General features: G+C 41.0%; 1 protein-coding gene and 1 pseudogene across 2 annotated transcripts in view; one reads left to right on the top strand and one right to left on the bottom strand.

Moving 5' to 3' along the window:
• The window catches only part of LOC117534283, an 865,641-nt pseudogene that overhangs the window by 195,241 nt on the left and 647,464 nt on the right, over positions 1 to 22,936 (bottom strand).
• The window catches only part of LOC117534293 (phosphatidate cytidylyltransferase 2-like), a 118,771-nt gene that overhangs the window by 89,872 nt on the left and 5,963 nt on the right, over positions 1 to 22,936 (top strand). The window contains exons 2-4 of one of the 2 annotated variants that reach the window (XM_034198499.1): positions 2,126 to 2,245; positions 4,094 to 4,197; positions 5,873 to 6,029. In XM_034198499.1, coding sequence (XP_034054390.1) covers positions 2,126 to 2,245; positions 4,094 to 4,197; positions 5,873 to 5,936 — 288 coding nt within the window. In that variant the 3' untranslated portion in view covers positions 5,937 to 6,029. Of the gene's footprint in view, positions 1 to 2,125; positions 2,246 to 4,093; positions 4,198 to 5,872; positions 6,030 to 16,307; positions 16,425 to 22,936 lie in introns of those variants that run through there. The other variant, XR_004567170.1, reaches the window with a different exon arrangement.

Here is a 22,936-nt window from a genome sequence, read left to right as displayed (position 1 = left end):
TAGTGTCTTAATGCAAACGTTTTGTAAAGTGATGCCAGACCAAAAATGTGCTGTTAGGTTGTTTGCTCTCTGCAGGAAGGAGTCTGTACTCTATAGGGGCATTCGCACCAAGTTCATCTCCTCATCTCCACCGCTCCCATGTTTTCTTTTGTGTTGCCATAAGTTAGTGTTTGTGTGCTGGGCTAATGCTAATGCGAGGATAATAAAATGGCGGCTTCACAAAACTTTTTGGGAGTTTTACGGGGCGTGGTTTGCAATCCGCCCAGCCACTCAGAAATAGGAACCTTTTTCTCCCACGAAAGTACCTGCTCTCTAGCAGGTACTGAAAAGGTTCTGATGAACTAATTTAGTTCAGGGGTCTTTTTGGTGTGAACGCAAATATATCTGAGTTCTGATGAACTATTGTGGGAAAAGTATTCTGGTGTGAACGCGCCAAATAATGTTTATGAAATGAGAGCTTCACTCTGTTTTTTTGTTGTCCAAACGACGCACACAGAGCGATACGTCTTCTTTCCAGCCGATGGCATAAATGTTACATCATCCAGTTCAAGTGTGATCCACATATTAATGATTCAAAACAGCAATGTGTAAGATATGGCTAGTAATTGACTATTTCAACAGAATGTGAAGAGGTTACAGTGTTTAGGCCATGTCCAATAGGTTTGTTTTGTTTGATTAAATCTACTGAAATGAGCATTCAATGACTACACTATTCTTAATTACTGTCATTACATCATGGGTTTGCATTGCAATATTAGAACGCATAAACCCAACTTTATTTCTTCTAAGTTGCGGGTGTTCATTGATTAGAAGTCCGCTGTGTTTCATCCAAGCTTCCATTTCGTGCTCCAATAATGCTGAAAGTATCTTGTATGCTTTACCTGCTCCAGTAACACAAGTGTAGTTCACTGGACATCGACAAGAGATAGTGGATGGATCCAGAGGAGAACCAGAAGATAGTCCGTATAGAGCCTTCAGGTTCTGAAATTGATCAGGGATAGAGCTAGAAGATAGCCAGTACAAAGCCAAGAAAGACCCAGTAGAAAGACAGGAAGGAGCCAAAAGAGTTTGTTTTAATATTCAAGCACTTCTCTTAAGATATTAGAACTTCCTATCTCAACATGTATACTTGTATTCCAATTTTAAAAAACTTACATTTTTGCTGCCAATTATTGAGATTGTTTCACAGCTTTATCTTAAATATGTAGACTTTTTTCTTTACATATAGATGACATAGGATGAACATCACAATCCACTCTGCTGGATTCTGCCCAAATCTGCTCTAAATGCATTCAAACATCTCGCTGTATCCAAACTCCTGCAGTTGTATTGTTCTGAATTCATAGTGAAGTGTATTAGATGTTCTGCACTGTTATTGTTAGGTATTTAATATAAAGTGAAAAGAAAAGGGACTCGGTTAAGGAAAAAGGTTCTGAACCAGTGAGAGTTCTTCATTTGCACATTATCTTGCCTTTTTTTTCACAGCTAGAAATATTCAAGCAGAAAAATCAGTGCCTGTTAAATCAAAGGGAAAACAATCATCTAAGACAACATTTGTGAAGCGGATATGATCAACTCAGCGTACAAGACACATCAATCCTGTGATTTTTGGTCATAATCCAGGCCCTATGTTCACGTACACCCTGCCCTCCGTCCTGGAGTCCTTCACCGGATGGGAAAGACTCCTGACCTTCATCTGTCCTTCCTGTTTTCTGGCATCACAAGTCATATGAACATTCATGTAACTATGAAACGATAAAATCACTAGTATGCCAAAAAACAAGAGGGATCCATAATATTTGTAGAATCATGTATGTGTCGCAACCTTTCAAACACTTTAATTGTGTCAGCTATGTTATTTAGTTTTAATCCTGTGTTACTCATTAAGTAAAGTTAAAATATATATAAATGTTGTTTCTAGAGTACACATTAACAGAACCGAAGTCCTGTTTAACACCAGGTTTTTATCACACGTTTGAACCTCATGTTTTTTCAGCCAGGGTTTGATTTTGATACTAAAAGCCTGGGGATGCAAGTCCTATTTTAGCCAAATAACTAGTTTAGTTTAGTTTGATTGAACTGCTGGTCCCTGTTTCAGTCTGACACATGTTCCTTGTCTCCGCAGACCACGGTGCGTCTGTATCCGTTCCAGATCCACAGCATCGCTCTCTCCTCCTTCGCCTCCATCATGGGACCCTTTGGAGGATTCTTCGCCAGCGGCTTCAAGAGAGCCTTCAAGATCAAAGTAGGGATTTCTGACACGTTTGTTTACTTCAAAACAATCCAACTATCAATTTATTGTCTGTTGTCTTTGCTCCATTTATATTACACTGAACAAAAATATAAATGCAACACTTTTGTTTTTGCTCCCATTTTTCATGAAACATTTTCTATATACACAAAATAACCATTTCTCTCAAATATTGTTCACAAATCTGAAAAAATCTGTGATAGTGAGCACTTCTCCTTTGCCGAGATAATCCATCCCACCTCACAGGTGTGGCATATCAAGATGCTGATTAGACAGCATGATTATTGCACAGGTGTGCCTTAGGCTGGCTACAATAAAAGGCCACTCTGAAATGTGCAGTTTTGCTTTATTGGGGGGGTCTGGGGTGGTCCGAAAACCAGTCAGTATCTGGTGTGACCACTATTTGCCTCACGCAGTGCAACACATCTCCTTCGCATAGAGTTGATCAGGTTGTTGATTGTGGCCTGTGGAATGTTGGTCCACTCCTCTTCAATGGCTGTGCCAAGTTGCTGGATATTGGCAGGAACTGGAACACGCTGTCGTATACGCCGATCCAGAGAATCCCAAACATGCTCAATGGGTGACATGTCCGGTGAGTATGCTGGCCATGCAAGAACTGGGATGTTTTCAGCCTCCAGGAATTGTGTACAGATCCTTGCAACATGGGGCCGTGCATTATCATGCTGCAACATGAGGTGATGGTCGTGGATGAATGGCACAACAATGGGCCTCAGAATCTCGTCACGGTATCTCTGTGCATTCACAATGCCATCAATAAAATGCACCTGTGTTCGTCGCCCATACCATAACCCCACCACCACCATGGGCCACTCGATTCACAACATTGACATCAGAAAACCGCTCACCCACACGAAGCCACACACGCTGTCTGCCATCTGCCCTGAACCGTGAAAACCGGGATTCATCCGTGAAGAGAACACCTCTCCAACGTGCCAGACGCCATCGAATGTGAGCATTTGCCCACTCAACTCGGTTACGACGACGAACCGGATGAGGACGACGAGCATGCAGATGAGCTTCCCTGAGACGGTTTCTGACAGTTTGTGCAGAAATTCTTTGGTTATGCAAACCGATTGTTGCAGCAGCTGTCCGAGTGGCTGGTCTCAGACGATCTTGGAGGTGAACATGCTGGATGTGGAGGTCCTGGGCTGGTGTGGTTACACGTGGTCTGCGGTTGTGAGGCCGGTTGGATGTACCGCCAAATTCTCTGAAACGCCTTTGGAGACGGCTTATGGTAGAGAAATGAACATTCAATTCACGGGCAACAGCTCTGGTGGACATTCCTGCTGTCAGCATGCCAATTGCACGCTCCCTCAAAACTTGCGACTGTGGCATTGTGCTGTGTGATAAAACTGATAAAACTGAACATTTTAGAGTGGCCTTTTATTGTGGCCAGCCTAAAGCACACCTGTGCAATAATCATGCTGTCTAATCAGCATCTTGATATGCCACACCTGTGAGGTGGGATGGATTATTTCGGCAAAGGAGAAGTGCTCACTATCACAGATTTTTTCAGATTTGTGAACAATATTTGAGAGAAATGGTTATTTTGTGTATATAGAAAATGTTTTAGATCTTTGAGTTCATCTCATGAAAAATGGGAGCAAAAACAAAAGTGTTGCATTTATATTTTCGTTCAGTGTATTTACACCTATGTTTTAGAGGCTTCAAGAGAGCCTTCAAGATCAAAGTAGGGATTTCTGACACGTTTGTTTACTTCAAAACAATCCAACTATCCCTTTATTGTCTGTTGTCTTTGCTCCATTTATATTCTATTCATAGCAGCAGTCTGATCACATGTACTGTTGTCTGTTCTTCCAGGATTTTGCCAACACGATCCCGGGTCACGGTGGCATTATGGACCGGTTCGACTGCCAGTACCTCATGGCCACATTTGTTAATGTCTACATTTCCAGCTTCATCAGGTAAACACACAGCTATGGTTTGTTAATATGTTTTCTAACCTAATTAGCAATGTACAGTGACGGAAATCATCATCAAAGTTAGTGGTTATTTATTTTATTCCTGACTGTTAGAGACAGCATTTTATTTCTTGAAGAAAACAAACTGTCGGTTGAATCATTAAACTAGCTAGCTTGCTAATAACCATTAAAGAGTTATCTCTGTATCTTGAGTTGTTTTATGTCTTCCTCTGACACTGAATAAATAAACAAACATGAAACTAAAGTTTGAAAACTGAATTTAGTTGGAGACTTTTCAGTATTGGTCAATATCGCTGTAGGGTGCCTTTGAGACTTCATGATTACTGAAAAAAAGATTTTAAATGTAACTTCATATTGAGTTTACTATGTAGATCAGGCTGTAAAAATGCAATGAAGTCAAGCTCCAGCACTTTTTATAAATTAACTCAAAGCAGATAAAGCACGTGGTTCCAGCTTGAAAAAGGAGCCCTCAAATTTAACATGTTCATATTTTTTATTTCAAATATTTTCAGACCGCAAAATAATTAAACAAGCGAGTGCCTGTTTTTCCTGGCAACGGTCATGGTCCTTGAACACAACACGAGCCTAACGTGTCATCACGTGGTATATGTCTCGTCTGACAGGGGTGCAGTTCTAACGGAGAGCACCAGAACGCCACTCCGGGACTTTAAAAATGGCAGTACCCATAAGGAGCCGTACACATGCTGCAGTTTTTGCGTGGCTGTGTCTTTAGTTGAAAGCCCAGTGGCGATCTGTTCATCTGTCATACTGATCATACAGTCAATAACTTTGTTGTTATTAGCATCTGGTTAGCTGGCTATGCTAACGAATATAAGAAGCTTTTTCTCCAACCAGTGAGGTAAAGGCACATCTTTATATGATCATTATAGTTATACAAAAAAAAACAGGTATAAAATAGTATATGACAGTAAAAACAAGTTGTTATTAATAAACAAGAATACAGTTTAAAAGGAGAGTGATTTGGAAAATATTCATAAAGAAAAAGTAAATCTGCTTACAGTTCTGTTTCATATGGGTGTTGAGAGATGTATCCATAGATCTCTTCATTTTGCTCTCAAAGTGCACCAGATTGATGCTTTCAACTTTCCCGGAGCATGCCCCCCCCCCCCCCGGACCCCCCTAGAGGAGGTTAGGTCCCCCCCCACTTAAATCATGTTCACATGGATAGGAAACTAAATGCATTTGCACACATCTTGTGTCCATATCTTTCTGTTTGGTGGTCATGCCACAACCGTGCACGTGCATGCATACGCGAGTCATGGCAAGATATCTGGACTAAGAGGTTGCTTTTTCTTTGCAAAGCCTGAAAGAAAGGCCAAATTAATGGGCTGTGATTTTTAAGTAGAGGTCAATAATTTGAACGGCCCTCGGAAGATGTTGAAAAAATTGAAATGGCCCTTGAGAGGAAAAAGGTTCCCCACCCCTGACATACATAGTCATAGTGGGAAAGAACATACAAAATAGTATATATAATACAAATAGATAAATACACTTAAAGGCTATGTTCATATTTTTCGTATTTATTTTTTACTGCCCATCAATTTATTTGGGATTGATGGTGAGATTTGATGGTTCTAATCTTAGTAATTTCCCTCCCTAATTATCTCCCCTCTCACCCACTGTGGCTCATCCTGAGGGGGAGGAGAGAGAGGAGGGCAGCACCCCGAGGACCCCCTGCTGACCCGGGACGCTGGCAGTGATTTGTGTGTGAGCGAAAAACACATCAGAGAAAAACGACAAAAAGCTTCAGCTTTTGTTCATTCCACGTCATTTGGTTTGGGAGTCCAGTGTTTGTGAGTTACTGTACTGTTACACATTTCTGTTATAGACGACTTGTATTACCACTGTTGGTCAGATAGACATTTCTACCTGGATATCCTCTATATACCTATTAATGTGTGTTTTTCAGTTTGAATGCACTGCTCTCAACACTCACTGTACTGTATTGTTACCCCCCCTCCTCCTCCACATATTTTAAGTTTCTCTGTCGTGATTGTTTATATTTATACATAGATGTTTTTTATCTAAATCTCGTGTTTTATTCAGACTTTATATGTGAGTTTGTGTTTCCTGTGTTTTCAGTGCCATTCATCATTTCATAAAAGAGCCATTGACATAATTTCATCATGTATTAACACAAAATAATGTCCTGAGAAGAATAGCTAAGTTACCCTGAAGTGTTTGACAGGATCAGTTACAGATACAATCCTCCATACAAGAATAGTGTTTTATGTTGAAGGCGACTGACACCAGCACCCTCTCAGAATAAAGGTCAATCCTTTGCAGAAAAGCTCTCAGAATACAATCATGATTTTGTTGAATTGGCTTATTCTCTGTGACATAGATTTAATCTCTGACAAAGAGCTGTTTTACCACATGTTTTGTAAGCTGGTGGGATTGTTGCATCTGTTTGTTACATTAGTAGAAACAATAATGGTTTCTACAATGCCAATATCTGCTTCTTTGTGTTGTAAAGTTAGCAGCTTCAGGGCAGAAATACAGATTATATATAGAACGTGTTTATCACTGGTGGACCTGTGTGTGTGACGGCAGCTGTGCCAGATGTGACCTGATTGCCAATTCAAGGTGTTTTTTCAGAAAGGACCCTTTGATATTTATACCAGTGGCAAATGTTCACTTCATTTGGTGGTTCAAATATAAAATATTCTCTAATGTTGAGTTTGTTTTGTTTTCTTAAGGGGAAGCGCCCCAGGTAAAAATGTCCTTATGATGTCCGTATGACTTGTTGTTGATATTGATAAAGAAAGGGAAAACAGTTTTGGCTTGTGCTTCAAAACTTCCAAAAAGGCCAACAACTGGTACAAAGTAATATTGCTAAGTTCATCAACAAATGGTCACATTTTTCTGGGTTATTTTGGGAACAAACATCTGTATTCAGTGTACGTGGGTCCAACTCTTGTTGGATACAGATAAAGGCTCTTATATGTCACCATAATCATCCAATCACATCAGGTTGTCCATGTCTGTGCAGATTCATCCTTTCGTTTCCATCCAATCAGAAAAATATATAATTTATCCTCGTCAGTGAAAGCCAAATGAAGTACCTTACGTGTAAATGTAACCCTGGCTATAGAAATGCTGTGTTTATTTTGTAAAGGACAAAACAGCAATAGGAACAATCATACAGCAGTCAGTGTAGCAGAAATGTGAAGTATCGCAGCTTCCGGTCTTGGCTATGCAGCAGTCACACACACACACACACACACACACACACATTACCAAATAAGGAGTCTATGGGAGTTCCCTTCGATTCCATTGGCTCTGGCGGTTAGAAAGAGATGTCAATCAGCAAAATCGACCAAGGGGGCCAGAGATAGGTCAAATCCACCCAAATGACCCCAGAAGTGTTTTTTTGTGCTAAATCTCTCTAAAAAGGTCAAATGTCACTTGTTTTGCATCAATCTTGATACAGGGTACTTATTATATGTTGTAGTTTGGATTCCTAAAGCGTTTAGTCTACCATCCCATCATTCAAGGGTGGTTCAAGTAATTTTTTTTTTGGACGGACACAATAATAAAATGTTTTTACTGTGTTCAATCTGAATTTAGTTTAAAATAAAAACATCTATATTGATTCTATATATATTGACACTTCTACATCCAACTCACAGGTGTAACCTTGCTTTGAGAAAAAAGATTATTAATGTAACCCTAGTAGGGAAGATATGGTCATTTGTTCTGGGAATGTCATTTTCGAGCCTGAGACCTGAAAAACAGGCTCGGGGCTTAACAAGAAGCTGTTTGATTTCAGTATATTACATGAGGGGGTAAAAGGGAACGAGTGTGCTGATAAATTAGCAAAATGTGCACTACAAAAGGAAATAACATTACCAGTTCAACTTGGAGAAGCAGTAATTAAGAAAAAAGGGATGGAGATCTGGCAGAAAAGGTAGGAGAAAGGCAAAGCGTATCATAAAGTTCTAAAGACAATTACAATTAATATGTATACAGAAATAAACAGAAGGGAGGAAATCATGATAGCTAGACTCAGACTGGATCACACAGCATTGAATGGTACTCTGTATGTCATGGGGAAAAGTGACAGTGACAAGTTTAGGAACTGTGGTCTTATTACATTGTGACATCTATAAAGCTGAAAGAGAAAAACGAAAGGATAAAGTTATAGAGGCAGAGAGAGAATGGAGTGTGGTTGGTATTCTGGGAACAAAAGGAGAGGGAGTAAGAGCTACCAGAAAGGCACTGTTCACCTTTCTGAGAGAAACTGGGGTAGGAAAAATACATTAACAATATAGGTTAGAATAGATCATGGATGATTGTTTTATTTTTTTATTTTTTTTTATGGTTTCTTATTTTATTTTTCGTTATTTTTGTTTTATTAGAGATGGAATGACATGATGATACACACTCATGTACACAGGGTTGGGAGGGTTACTTTGTAAATGTAATCTGTTACTGATTACTGAATACATGGCTCTGAAAGTAATCCGAATACAGTTACAGTTACGTCTCTTAAAAAAGTAACGTAATCAGATTACTTTTTGATTACTTTCTTTTTCCATCACAGATGGGTATGTTTTGGTGAACAGGAGACACAAAAAGCAAAAGGAAACTGAACGTGTTTTTACTGTTTTAATGGCTTATCAAGAGCACAACTGAAACATAACATCTGAAACGATGCAACAACATAATACACTTTTTGGGGATGCAGCTTGGGATGTGAGGAGTGAGGGACACGGCTTAGAACGGGCATGTCGCATTCTGTCATGCCAGTGTTGGCAGGACATTAATTAAAATGTTGAACTCGGACTTCATTTTAAGGACATGTCGGCCAGGGGTGTAGAGCTATATTTGTTTAAGCACCGGATTGGCAAAACAGGAGACTCTGTGAACCACTCTGCCTTGATCTATGAATTCATGTCCGTGACACTCACAGTAGCCTATCTGCTGCCCACCAGTGGCGTTTTCTCCTGGAGGCCAAGGGAAGCCAGGCTTCCTCTGTTTTTTCGGATTGTAGTTATAATTTTAATAAATAAATAAAAACACTTCGTTTAGTTTCGGAAATTCTTTGTTGTGTGTTGCTGCCGGCCCGTCTCTACCCCATTCTCATTGAGTATTTTACAAAGAGTGAAACAGCGCCCCTCTAGATGTTATGGTGAAACAGTAGATTGCACTCTCTGTTGCGAGAGGAGGCTAGCCGAAATTGGCTTCCCTTGGTGAAAAAAAATGGAGGCGTGCACAGACATTTATAGGGGCAGGTGCTCAAGAGAAAAAAAAGGGCACCTTCTGAGTCGTCGTGGCGGTCGCGCCGAAATTGTGCGCTCCGAAATTGTGCGCAAAAATTTGCCGGATAATGGCGGATTTTGTTCGTTTATTTTCGGTTTTTGGTTACTTTATTTCGGTTTTAGGGTTAGGTTAGGGTTATGTTATTTAATTCTTATTTTTGCCTGATTTTACTGATTTATTATCAAAAAATGTATTATTTTAACATTTATTTGTATTATTCTAAATGACTTAGGGGGGTCCAATCTGAAGCTAAGGGGGGGGACGAAATCCCCCCCCCCCCCGGGATTGACGCCCCTGGTGGAACCGCCGGCTGCCTTAGTAGTGTGAGATTTATTAAAGGCACATCTTGTATGTCGTAATTGCATATATATTTATTTCAATAACCATATGCTGTCTGATGCAGATGCCTATCTAAAACAAATCAGATAGTAGGCTTACTAGCTTCTACTCGCTAAAGCAACTGTAGTCAGGGATGCAAACTCATCAGGTATGAAAAAGGTGACATTTTAATTGTGTAGCAGTCAGTTTATAATTTTGGCAGCACTGTTGAGCATTTTGAAAATGTATTTTCATGCCTCTTAGTATTTTTATAATACTTTTCTAGTTTCACTTGAGGAACATTTTCAATGCAGGACTTTTACTGTAACAGAGTATTCCTACACTCTGGTACTTCTACTTTTACTCAAGTACAAGATCTGAGTACTTCTACTTTTATTAAGTACAAGATCTGAGTACTTCTACTAAAGTACAAGATCTGAGTATACTTCTACTTTTACTCTAGTAGCCTACAATCTCTATACTTATACCACCTCTGTTTATAGCCTATGAAAAAAACTATTAGAAAACGAAGGCTAAAGCTAACGTTAGCAGATAGTGACAATGATATTGCGACAGAAAATCGTTTCAGTTCACATCACGCTCTGCCGCTCTGCTCTGAACACCTGAACGGCCCGTTCTAACAGCTATTCACCAGCGGCTCAGTCTGTGCCACAGTGACTCTGCACAGTTAACGAACACACCGTAGATAATGTAGCTGACCCTCATCCCGGAGCAGCAGAGTTCAGCCGGCCCGACAGGCAAGAAGACTCGAGCACACAGCTCGCGCTTCATATATTAAAAAAATAACACCATGCGCGTCATGATGGCACATAACAGCTCGCGACCGCAGATTATTTCGGCGATTAGATAAAATGTAAATTATATTTGACGCAACTTTAGTTACATTTCCATGACTTTTCCAAAACTTTGGGAAAAATATTGTTTTCCATAACTTTTCCAGGGCCTGGAATTTGCATTTTGAATTTCCATGACTTTTCCAGGTTTTCAATGACCGTACGAACCATGTATAGTTTAGTTTGGCATCTGATTTAGGGGATTAAACAATACACTCATTGTATTTGTTACCTGGTGGTTACTTACTTGGTGGTCACTAGGGCACTTTTAATCGTGTTGCTGCGTGCTGCTGCACCACAGACCCGCCGTGGCCTGTCTGACTGACTGACTGTCAGCTCTGCGCGCTGCGCGTTCACGTTGAGAGCAGGGAAGGGAGGGGTTGCAGCCAGAGCACGTACGGGAGTGCCGCGGGGCACGTGTGTGTGGGGATGTCTGACAAAATTACAACGCGCATTTGGGGCTTTGTTGTATATATTAGAAGCTTTTAATCCAGAATTGATCGATGTTACCATGAGCCACATACAGTACACTGTAAAAAATCAATTAAAAAAAACTGTAAAAAACGAACTTTCAAAAGGGCACATTGCTGTCAAGAGGGCCAAACGGGCAGGTGCTCAAGCACTACCTAGAGTCTATAGAGGCTTCTCAATACTCAAATGTCCCCTCCTCGACTGCTCGACTCCTCGGTCCTCCGGTAGTGACCCGGAAATGAATTTCAGCGCACCATTTTGAAGGACGTCTCATTTTTCTAAATGCACACCGAGGACCGAGCATCGAGCGTCGATGAGGCTCTCTGGAGGAGCTATAACCGAGGATACACTGATGGTTCCTCCACGGCTCCTCCACGGATGCATTTCCGGGAACGGTGTAGGCGTGACGCACGGCCGGACTTATCTCAGCCAATGACAGCTATGCATGCATCCCCTGGATATTATTTTAGAAACTGCTTTCATCGCGTTGCGATGTTTCCAGTGATAACAGCTGTAAGGTCCGTGCAGAAAGCAGAGCAGTGTGTATAATATATATCACTCAGTATAACAGGCCTACTCTCTTTATTTGCTTTAGTTTAGTAGATATCTACAAACAAAGAGTCGATATTTTTCTAAGACCATTGCTTCACATAATAAAATACACAACGGCTTATGCTTTAGGAGCTGTAGGTGTGTGTGGTACAGTGTGTAGGTGTGTGTGGTACAGTGTAGGTGTGTGTTGTACAGTGTGTAGGTGTGTGTTGTACAGTGCGTACATGCGGCGGACAGACGGGTCTCAGTTGGTTTCGTGTCCTCTGCTTACTTTTAATATGCCTACTTGTAAACCGGGGCGGCGCCAGGGGGGAGCTAGGGGGTGCTGAAGCACCCCCCAGGATTGCCAAAGCACCCCCTAAGCACCCCCAAGAAATATGTTTTTTTTAAAAAAAAATTTTAAATTATTATTATTATTTTTATTAAATTAAATTAGAAATATTATTGATTACATCAATGCATATGTGAAACAAACACATTTTTGACCAAAAACATAAAGCCAACACAGGTGATATGATTAGGCCAATGGCCAGCACCCATTCGATTTTTGACCTACCCATAGACTAAATTACTTTGTGACACTTGGGTGACTTCCTGTTAGCTAGAGCGCCAAATGATTTGCTAACAGCAAAGTGAAAAATTGATCGTTTTTAATCCTTAAACGTCCACGTGTGGACACTCAATCAAAACCAACTGAAAGCGAGAGGGATTCTGCACATAATAGGCCTCGTGAGTACAAGTAGCTTACTTCTGGGTCTCTGTGTTTCATTCAAGCCCTGCTCTGTGTGTGTGTGTGTGTGTGTGTGTGTGTGTGTGTGGCACGAGCCATTTTGTGTGCGTGCGTGCGTGCGCGAGCGAGCGAGAGAGCTCGCCTCGCGCACCAGTGGGTATCTACCGGAGATCGTTGTGGTTGTCACTACTCGATCTGCAGCTCTGCCCGATCTGCAGTGCGCATGTGCGAGATGGTCCGCCATATTGGACAACTCCGGACGGCAACCCAAATAGGACAACATTGACACAGTGGCTTTTGGCAAAGCTAAAAAGGAAAACTCGAGAGGGATGAGTTATTGTTATTACAACGTGACTTCACTATTATTTAACAACTCTTTTTATTGGGTTCGTTTATTTGGGGTTAAGTACATTGTCAGAATAAGTGAGAAATGGATTTAACTTCTGTTAGACAGCTATCATACTGAATACATATTTACTGTGAATGTGTGCAAAAACGTATGGCATATAGCTGTCTAACAGAAGTTAAATTCATTTCTCACTTATTCTGACAATGTACTTAACCCCAAATAAAAGAACCCCATAAAAAGAGTTGTTAAATAATAGTGAAGTCACGTTGTAATAACAATAACTCATCTCTCTCTCGTTTTATTTTTGAGCTTTGCTAAAAGCCACTGTGTCAAGTGTCCATCTTGGGTTGCCGTCCGGAGTTGTCCAATATGGTGGACCATCTCGCACATGCGCATTGCAGATCGGGCAGAGCTGCAGATCGGGTAGTGACAGTGGTTAGCATCTGGTGCTAGCTAGCCAAGCTAACGGATATAAGGAGCTTTTTCAACAACAAGGTGGAGGGAGAACTCTCTCCTGTCAGACGGAGAGTCTCAGGTAACCTCAGCTCAGGTGAAGTAAAGGACTCTCTTAGTGTTTAGATGGTTAACTTTAGTCTAGTTATCTCAGTGGGTCTCAAACGGTTTGTTTTAAAAGGGGAGTGATTTGTAAAATATCTATAAAGAAAAAGTAAATCTGTTGACAGTTCTGTTTCGTATGGGTATTGAGAGATGTATCCATAGATCTCTTAATGTTGCTCTAGATTGATGCTTTTAACTTCAATATTTAAAAACAAATCTTCCCGGGGGAGCATGCCCCCGGACCCCCCTAGAGGAGGTGAGGACCCTCCTAGAGGAGGTGAGGTCCGCTCTCCACTTGTAAAAATAGCACTTTACCCCTGCCTATATGCCGTGAGCTGATTATCGAGCCTTCATTGTAACAGTCGCGTGTGTGTGTGTGTGTGTGTGTGTGTGTGTGTGTGTGTGTGTGTGTGTGTGTGTGTGTGTGTGTGTGTTGTGTGTGTGTGTGTGTGTGTGTGTGTGTGTGTGTGTGTGTGTGTGTGTGTGTGTGTGTGTGTGTGTGTGTGTGTGTGTGTGTGTGTGTGTGTGTGTGGGGAGTGTTGCAGTAGACAATTCAACTGTAGCGCTGGTGCATTAATGGGAAACCCTAAATGTTTGAGCACCCTCTATGAAACGTCAAGCTACCCCACAGCACCCCCTAGAGGAAATCTCTGGCGCCGCCACTGCTTGTAAATACAATTTTTGGCCCGTAATTTCAATTCCCCATTTCAGCGACCAGAGAGAGGGGGGGATATATCCAGTCTCTGATTGTGTTACGTTATTATGAGAGTGCTCTCATACTTTAAATTGTATATATTTATATAAATATATTTCTGTGTGTGTCTGTAGCCTGTTATTGTCTCATTATACCGCACTCTCAATGAATTCAAAGTAAATATGTGGGGGAACAATGTTCAGCTGATCTAACAGAGATACAGCGCTATGACAAAACACTCAACAGCTGATGCAGCTGTTGCCACGTAATAATGAACGGACGTCTCTTTAAAATGACCGCTCAGAGGAGAGGAGTTCTCATTTCTTTAAACGTCTGCTGCTTCCCCTCCTCTCTCCTCGGTCCTCCGCTCGCATCTCCTGTGGGCGGGTCTAAGTCTCGAGGAGGGGAACCGAGGAGGGGAGTCGAGGAGGGGAAATTTGAGTATTGAGAAGCCTCTTATGTGTGCACGTCTCTGGGGTTGACCAATCAGATGAGGTTCATGTCATGCCCCTGCCGACCTGTGATTGGTCAGGGCCATGCCAAGGGAAGCCTGAGGCAGCTGGCTTCATTTGCCTCACAATCCAATCAAATCGCATCAACTTAGTGTTGCAGTGACGCGCCCTAAAACCCGGAAGTAAGCTGCGCTCGGTTTCCCTCGACAAAAACGCAATGGGATTTCTCCATAGGATTTTGGAAAATAGCTCGAAATAAGGTCAGTGGAAAACAAACCTGTTAGATAAATGCACGTTGTGTTCAGTCGGATCATATCCACATGTCTACCCTACTTTTATAATTTTTGAATCATAAATCTAATCGATAGAAGATAGATAGCGCCACTGCACCACTCTCACCGCCGTTAGAAAGTAGCAAGCAACTGAAGCAAGTGCAATTATGGAGGGTGGAGATTTGGAGTATTTAATCAAAAATAATTGTACTAAACTTCCGCTACAGCATCAACAACATACAATCTGATGACAGGCCAATGCCCAAACTGGAGCTGTGTACAGAGAGGAAAAAACGAGCGAATCGGACATAACACGTTAACGATCTCCTGATTTAGTTTGTGAATTAATGCTTATTAGAGTTTGGGCTGGAGAGTGCGTGCGGACCTGTCGGTTAGATAACAGGCGTGTGTAAGTCCTGCATCTGTATGATACACATGTGTGTAAAATGATACCGGGTGCTGTAATCACTCATCTGGTTACGTTATTACATTGACCACCACACTCCCGACCCAAAATAAAGGACGTATTATTGGCTTCCCCTACATTTTTCCCCACGCCACGCTACTGCTGCCCACAGCTGTTTTATAGAAGGGAAACCTCCTTCACTTCATGAAATCTCTGCAGCACCATGAGGCAGCGGGAGGGTTAACTCAGAAACGAGCGTGCAGTGCCTTTCACGCACCGTCTTCGCTGTGTTTACCTTCAGAATCATAAGGCTAAAGAGCGACCGCAGGCTGATGTGTTTTAACCATACACACCTCTACACACACACACTACTTAAACGCAGACTTTTGTTCCTCCATGTTTCGTTGTTATTGTTTCACTGAGCAGACCCGCCCCTTTTTTTCGCTCCCTTTTTTGGTCCATCTGCGGCGGTAAAAGTGTTTGTGCGCTGTGATGATTCGACTGTACCTTTAATAATGAATATTAAATGTTGTGAGGAAATATTTCCATCAATAATTCCAATAAGTAATCCAAAACGTATTCACTTCAGGTTTACGAAAGTAACTGTAATCAGATTGCTCGTTTTTCAAATGTAAGGCGAGCTGAATACAGTTACTTGATTTTTGTATTCTGATTACGTAACACCGTTACATGTATTCCGTTACAACCCAACCCTGCATGTACAGTAGGTGGCGGTATGCAACTAAAAGCTGTTTGCGATCCCCCAAAAACCGAGCGAAGAAGAAGCTCTTTCTAACCTGGATCGAGGAGGCGTCTCGTCGCTACGGTTCTCTCTCTCTGCGTTCCCGATAAAGCGTGTGTGAGCTCCAGCACTACTGATCCATCATCTGTGTGTCTGGATAAACCTCTGAATGGACTCTGTGCTCTTTTTTCTGGAGCGTTTATCTCGGACTAAAGGAGCTAGCTTAGCATGCTAACTGGAAACACGTTAGCAACACTAGTCAGATTGAGAGTTTGATGGAGAGAGAAACGGTGTGTTTAACGGAGTTTGCAGGAAAAGGTGATCCAGGAAACATGAGTAAAGTCCAAATGCTGCTGTCGTTGAAGAAGCAGCGACTCACTGCTGCTGCTGAAGAGATATTTGCTTTGTTTGAAAAAACGATAGCAGAGCTCGAGGAGGAGCTGTTTCTTTCCAAAGAGGAGAACGAGAGACTCCAGACACTACTGGACGCTGTTTTACAGCCTCAACTTCGGATACACAGAGCAGGTCTGTTCCCTTTACTCTTAATTAACACTTTAAACTCTTCAGTTACACTTTATTATCACATTAATAACACTTTAGACTCTTTATCAGCACTTGCTGCAGGTAGTAGATCCTGAAGTAAAAGTACAAACACCACACTGTGAAAATACTCCATTACTTGTTAAAGTACTGCATTCATATCTTATTTAAGTAAAAGTATGTAAGTATTATTAGACAAATGTACTTTATTATAACAATTATAATTTATTACAGAAGAGCAAACCTACCAAAATAAATATATTTCTAAAAATACATACATTGAATAATATGCCATTTAATTTACTGATTCAAATATTAACCATACACAGTGTTTCCCACAGATCTGAAATATACTTGTGGTGGTAACCTTTCTGTTGGTCGCTTGTGAGCAGACCCTTGATGCGATGGCAGAGCGAACAGGTACAGGCAGGACCGAAACAATAATTCAGGCCGGAAATTAAACACCCAGCCAGGCCACTACCAGTTTTTTTGTGCCATTTTGCTGGATTTATTTGCCAATATTTACAGCGTTGCTGCCCATAGTGATAGCCCTATAGTTTAAATACCCACAAATAAACATATGGACATGGGTTACTATTTAAATATTTTTTAAAATATATTTAGGAACCTGTCCATGTGATTTTATGTGGGGGTGGACCTCAAATCCTCTAGGGGGGTCTGGGGGCATGCTCCCCCGGTAAGATTTGTCTTTTTAATTTTGGAATTAAATGCATCAATCTGGTGCATTTTGAGGGGGAAATAAAGAGACTAGATCTAAGGGAACACCCATATGAAACAGAACTGTATACATTTCAATCATCATAAAGTCATAAGAACATGGCCATAACCAATAACATACCATATCCAATATGAAAAAACACTGAAACTTGTTTATTTATTTATTTTTGGTTCATTTATAGTTGTGAGTGTGTCTGGGCTCCTGAATCAGCCTCTCCTGTATCCCTCCTCTCCCCCTCTCCCCCTGCTCATCTTTGAGGCAGCAGCAAAGACTAGTTTTAGCTCTCAACACATTTTAAAAGGGTATCTTACTTTTTTCACCTATTTTTAACTTCTTTTTTTTTCATTCATGCATATTTTACTAATCACTCCCCCCTCAAATGGAAATATGTGTTTACATAAATGGTGACCAAACCTGTAGGAGCCATGAAACATGTATAGTATTGCGTTTTTGTTTTAATATAAGATATTAGTTTGAGCACTATTGATTGGTTGGCTTGGGTCACATGGATATGGGCGGCACTCATTATAATCCTGTTCACCTGCGTGAGGTGTGTGTGGAAGAGAGGGTGACACAGGGCCGTTGTACTTTTTTGTTGACCGCAAGTTGAAATGACAGCCTGGCCTCAGCCTCTCAGCGACTTTATTTGTGTCCTGCTGTCGCTATATTTTGTCAACAAAAAAACAACAAGCACACAAGACGTAAGAAGAACCATAACAGCACATGGATTAAGGATCTTTCAAGGAGAATGGAGATAAGCAATTGTTTGAAATAATTTACGGGGGTAAGCACTGGCTGTTAATAAAGCCTGCCGTTTTGGAAGACTTATTGGAGCCAACAACACGGCCTAATGATAACATTTCACCTTTTTCCTTTCCTCAGAGCCAGTTTCCCTTAAAAAATCCAATTTGAAAACACAAATGAATTATGGAGATAGCTTGAATGCAAGTGAAGATTGTTATGGAAATCTAAAAACCCCAATACTGTAGAGTACAAGTCAGAAAACAAATAAATGGTGAATCAGACAGAGTTGTCTTTCTGGTGATGTTTATTCGAACAAACATCAGATACAATAAAATATAGACACAGGTCTCACAGAGTATAGGATAGTCTGCGCGAGTGTGCGCAGTTCAATATAGTTTTCAAGCTTATATTGAGGAAAGGGTGGGAAGGTAAGAAATCTGTCTTCACACGGTCACATTGTTATTAGACACCTGGCCTTGAGCTGTAGAAGTTCTCGTGTGACTTTGTGTGAGTCTCAACCCAGTAGCCAAAACAGCTCTGTGGCCTTGAAGTAGGATAGATGGAGCAAACAGCACATCTAACCAAATGAGACACATTTGGTTAAAACATATCAGGATATAATAAAATGTCCACTACATTCCCCCCTTTTGATCATACTTGATCAATAAAAAAACAAATGACAGGATAGACTGATATAACACATCAATGAATACACTCCATCACTGGTTTAAGTAAACACATCACAAATATATCATAGAAAACTGGCTGTTTTTGTGGAGGACAGACTCCAATATAATGTAAGCATAAGAGGAGAGTACACTCGATACACATGATTATATTGATTATATTGTAGTGTCGGAATCAGACTCTTCTGATTCTAGCTAGTCTATCTCACTGTGGCGCAAAGGATTGTCTTGTAATGGAATAGCAGTATACTGAACGAAAGCTAAAGATACCATGCTGGAAACGCACTTCTTCAGTATTGGGATAATCAAACAGACATATAATATGACACAGGTCAAGAGCAAATTGCTGCATGAGCATGTTCCTAGAGGCTATTATGAATGGGGCATGACCTGGAAGCCTTGCGTCGTCTCGTAAGTGAGGTTCTCTAGCCGAACGTGTAAGGTATCTATGTTATGGGCTTTTTACCTTGTGGTGTTCGTGGTGTTGGAACTCTGGGTAATGATGCGTCGTGTACATTAAGGACGTGAGGACCGTGACTGCTGAATTCAAATCCACTAGAGTGCATGTACCTATCCAGAGGGGAGCCAGAACTTGATAGAGCTTGTCGCCGCACAACCAAACGTAATCTTGTGGCGAGCTAAACCCAGCACTACTGGGCCAGGCCAGTTGGAGGGAAATATGGTTAACATCAGGGAATGCTACGTTAGAAAGGATTCTTCCAGGGACACTGAATATGCAATACGAGATATTGTAAACACCGTAACTGCACTGTGCTATCTTCCCCATCCCTTAGAGTAATGTTACCAATCCCTGTCTTGACCAGCCCCTCTGCCCGTGTGGTTCGCCCTGCTCTCCCCATGTACCTCTTAGATATCTCGATTTTGGCTGACATGCTGTGTGCTGACCATGGATACATAAAATATAGGACTAGTCCTAACACAACTATCATGGCAAGTATGCAGAGGAACCATTTTATGATTGTCCAGGCTCTCCAGTAGTATCAACATTGCTCACGGTTGCGTTGTCGTTTTCCCAGGTGAGCCGTCATCACGAGGTGGGAATGCTCCATGGGGTGTGTGTGTGTATTCCTTCGGTCGATTTTGTGACACGGACAGTCAGACTCCGCACACCGTTGACACAAACGAGGAACCAGAGAGCATATGGAACCGCTCAGCTGGCACTCGTTTGTGACACCTTGTGTGTAGTGTGTTTTAGTGTATGTAGTGCAAGTGTGGTGCAAGTTGGTGATTAGGACACATCACTTGTTGTCATCTACTTCTGTTGGTGATTAGGACACATCACTTGTTGTCATCTACTTCTGTTGGTGATTAGGACACATCACTTGTTGTCATCTACTTCTGTTGGTGATTAGGACACGTCACTTGTTGTCTTCTGCTTCTACCGTTTCTCCTTTCCTGTGACTACGACCTTGCAGTGGCTGGCGTGGACCCACGTAGCTCTCTCTCGGCGACCTTGACCGCTGTCTGGTTGACCAGACGCAGGTAGGGACCAACGATTGGATTTCCAGCTCTTTCTCCGGAAATCCTTGACCAGCACGAAGTCGCCGGGTTGGAGATGGTTAAGTGGACCAGTGGCAGTCGCTAAAGTGGATGACAGGTTAACATACAACATAGCAACATAGCATCCTCACACAAAGTTGTGGAGGGAAGAGGACATCCTGGAGCCTTGAGTCCAATCTGTGGAGGAGCCCCAAAAAGGATTTCAAATGGCTGAGTTGGCTCCGTGTTCGTTCCCACATCCGCATGTACATCAGCACAATGGGCAGAGCTTGTGTCCATGACAGACCTGTGTCTGCACAGCATTTTGCTAGTTTTTTTTTGATTTTGCCATTCCCTCTTTAATTTAAGATGTTCTCTGATGGGCTAAACTCAATGAAATCCAGCATTAGGTGCTCAAATGAATTTTGCTTAATGCAAATTACCCCCCTTCACCCCCCTTCTGATTTATAGCCTCTAACATCCCCCCTTTTGACACATTGTCCAACCCATGTGTCAAAAACAGCCCCAACAGCCTTCCACCGAGCCTTCTCAACTGGTGTAGCTAGCTGCTGAAGTGACGACATGTTGTCAGTGAAGGAGGAGACAGGCATTCTAACAAATGAGTGTAAGGTGCGTGAGGTGCGAGAGGAATCAGACTCTTTCTTTGCGGCTGAGTCAGCAGTAAATTAGCAGACCCAATTTCTTAGGGAAAACTGGGTCTGTACTGCTTGCAGAAATTGTTGTGAGTCAGTGTAAATAGTCACGGTTTTGCCTTCTGCAAACGTGCAGGCTTCAGTTAGTGCGATGAGCTCTGCTGCTTGTTATGAGAGGTGACATGGGATTGGTCCGGAACGGAGTACAGCAGAATCTGAAACAACAGGAAAAACCCCACCCGATTAGTTCCCCCTTGGTCGCGAGAGGCAGACCCATCAACATACAAAATGAGGTCAGCGTTGGTCAGAGGAACGTCTTTTAAGTCCGGTCTAGGTGTGCACACAGTCGTGTTCGTCACCTTCAGGCAAAGGTCAATAAGAGGGTTCTTACACCTTTTCCAAAATCAAATTCAAGCACTTTTCAAGCATTTTCAAGGTGCACTTTTCAAGCTTTTTCAAGGTGCACTTTTCAAGCTTTTCAAGCATCTTACAGCTGTTGTAAATTACATATTTATATGCACATACTCAAATGAGTATTTCCCTACCTCACATTAACTCAGATGTTCTTTATGCTATAAACAACCAAATGTGTGTTTCGTGATAGCATTTTACACGAGGATGAAAAATTGAAGAAAAGAAAACTAAGTTTAATATTAATATCAAAATGAGTGATCTGTACATCTAAAAACCCAATTCAAGCGACCTTTCACCTCCACTTAATTAAATGCACTGGTTGCAAGATAAAAAATGTGAGTTAATTGATTTTAGATAAACAGTTTAAGTTGCAACATTAATTTATAAGTTGTGTTGATGTAATAATGTTGGTAATTACATCAACTTAATTGTGTCATTTGAACTCTGATTTCTGCGTTAATTGACTTCACCCTAAATTCAAGTTGAGGTATTGTAATGCAATTGGCTTGATAACTTAATTGTTCTACACCTTGAGTTAAGGATTTCAAATCCACTCCCACTTAAGATGCCTGGACAAGTTCCCACAGTTAAGACAAATAGAAATATACAAAGGACATTTTAAGGTGAGTGTCATCTTTTGTCATTCAAATACAACTCGAAATTCAAACTCTCCTGATTGAAACATCATGTGTTGAAATAACCAACTGCAGTTCAAAAATAAAAAGTGAATTGCCTAATATTTTTGTTGTGGAATCAATTAATTTCTTTCTTTAAAGGAAAAAACATGAATAAGCTAAGAGAAAAACCCTATTGAATACAATATTATTTGGAGCAACTTAATTTACAAATGGCTGTCAACTTAAAAACATCTGTCCATGTTCAACATGTGGTAATTAAGTATACACAACTTAAGATTACATTTAAATCATACGGTAAAACAAGTTGGAACGTTTGGAGTAATCAACTTAAAAACTTGTGTTTATGCTACCAATTATTAAGTAAGTGGTAATTGAAAACACCTGATTGTAGAGGAAACGCCTTCTCCCCTAACTCAAATAACTTTGTTGCTTTAACAAAATGTCATTAGAAGTTGTCTTAACTCAATAACCATTGATGCAACCTATTGCCTTGATTCTCTTTGTTAAGCCAAGCATTTGTTTTTAGAGTGTTCGTAGACTGGGTTCGTAGACTGGGCCTCCCATATAACCTGGCTTAGTCGATATAAAAACAATCAGCCAAATAACTTTTCAATACATTATTGATTACTATTCTTTTAGGTACTTTAGGTTGGCAGTGAACATAAGTCAGAGGTACACGGTGTACTTTTCCTTCACTACATGTATTTAATACCTTTAGTTACTTCATAGATGTGGATGAATGATGTGAAATCTAATCAAGTGTTGAATCAGACTTTAGTTCCACCTGGAGTAAATCCACCAGCTACCCTGCAGTATACAAAGTCATTCAGACTAGCTGCACCTTTACCAGCTTTGAGAACACTTTCATGATCAATCATTATAAAACATATCATATATATTATTCTGAAATGGACCAATCTGCACAATGAATACTTTTACCGTATTATATTTTGATAATACTTTTCTACTTCTACTTGAGGAACATTTTGAATGCAGGACTTTTACTGTACCACTCTGGTACTTCTACTTTTACTCAAGTAAAAGATCTGAGTACTTATTCCACCTCTGGTAGTGCATTAGTCTGAATTCTAGCTACTAAATCACGCAGAGCTGCGTAAATATA

This window comes from Gymnodraco acuticeps, unplaced genomic scaffold (genome assembly GCF_902827175.1).
Source record: "Gymnodraco acuticeps unplaced genomic scaffold, fGymAcu1.1, whole genome shotgun sequence".
Taxonomy (NCBI): domain Eukaryota; kingdom Metazoa; phylum Chordata; class Actinopteri; order Perciformes; family Bathydraconidae; genus Gymnodraco; species Gymnodraco acuticeps.
The sequence above is the reverse complement of the archived record's forward strand: the minus strand, read 5'-3'. Positions and strand labels throughout refer to the sequence as shown.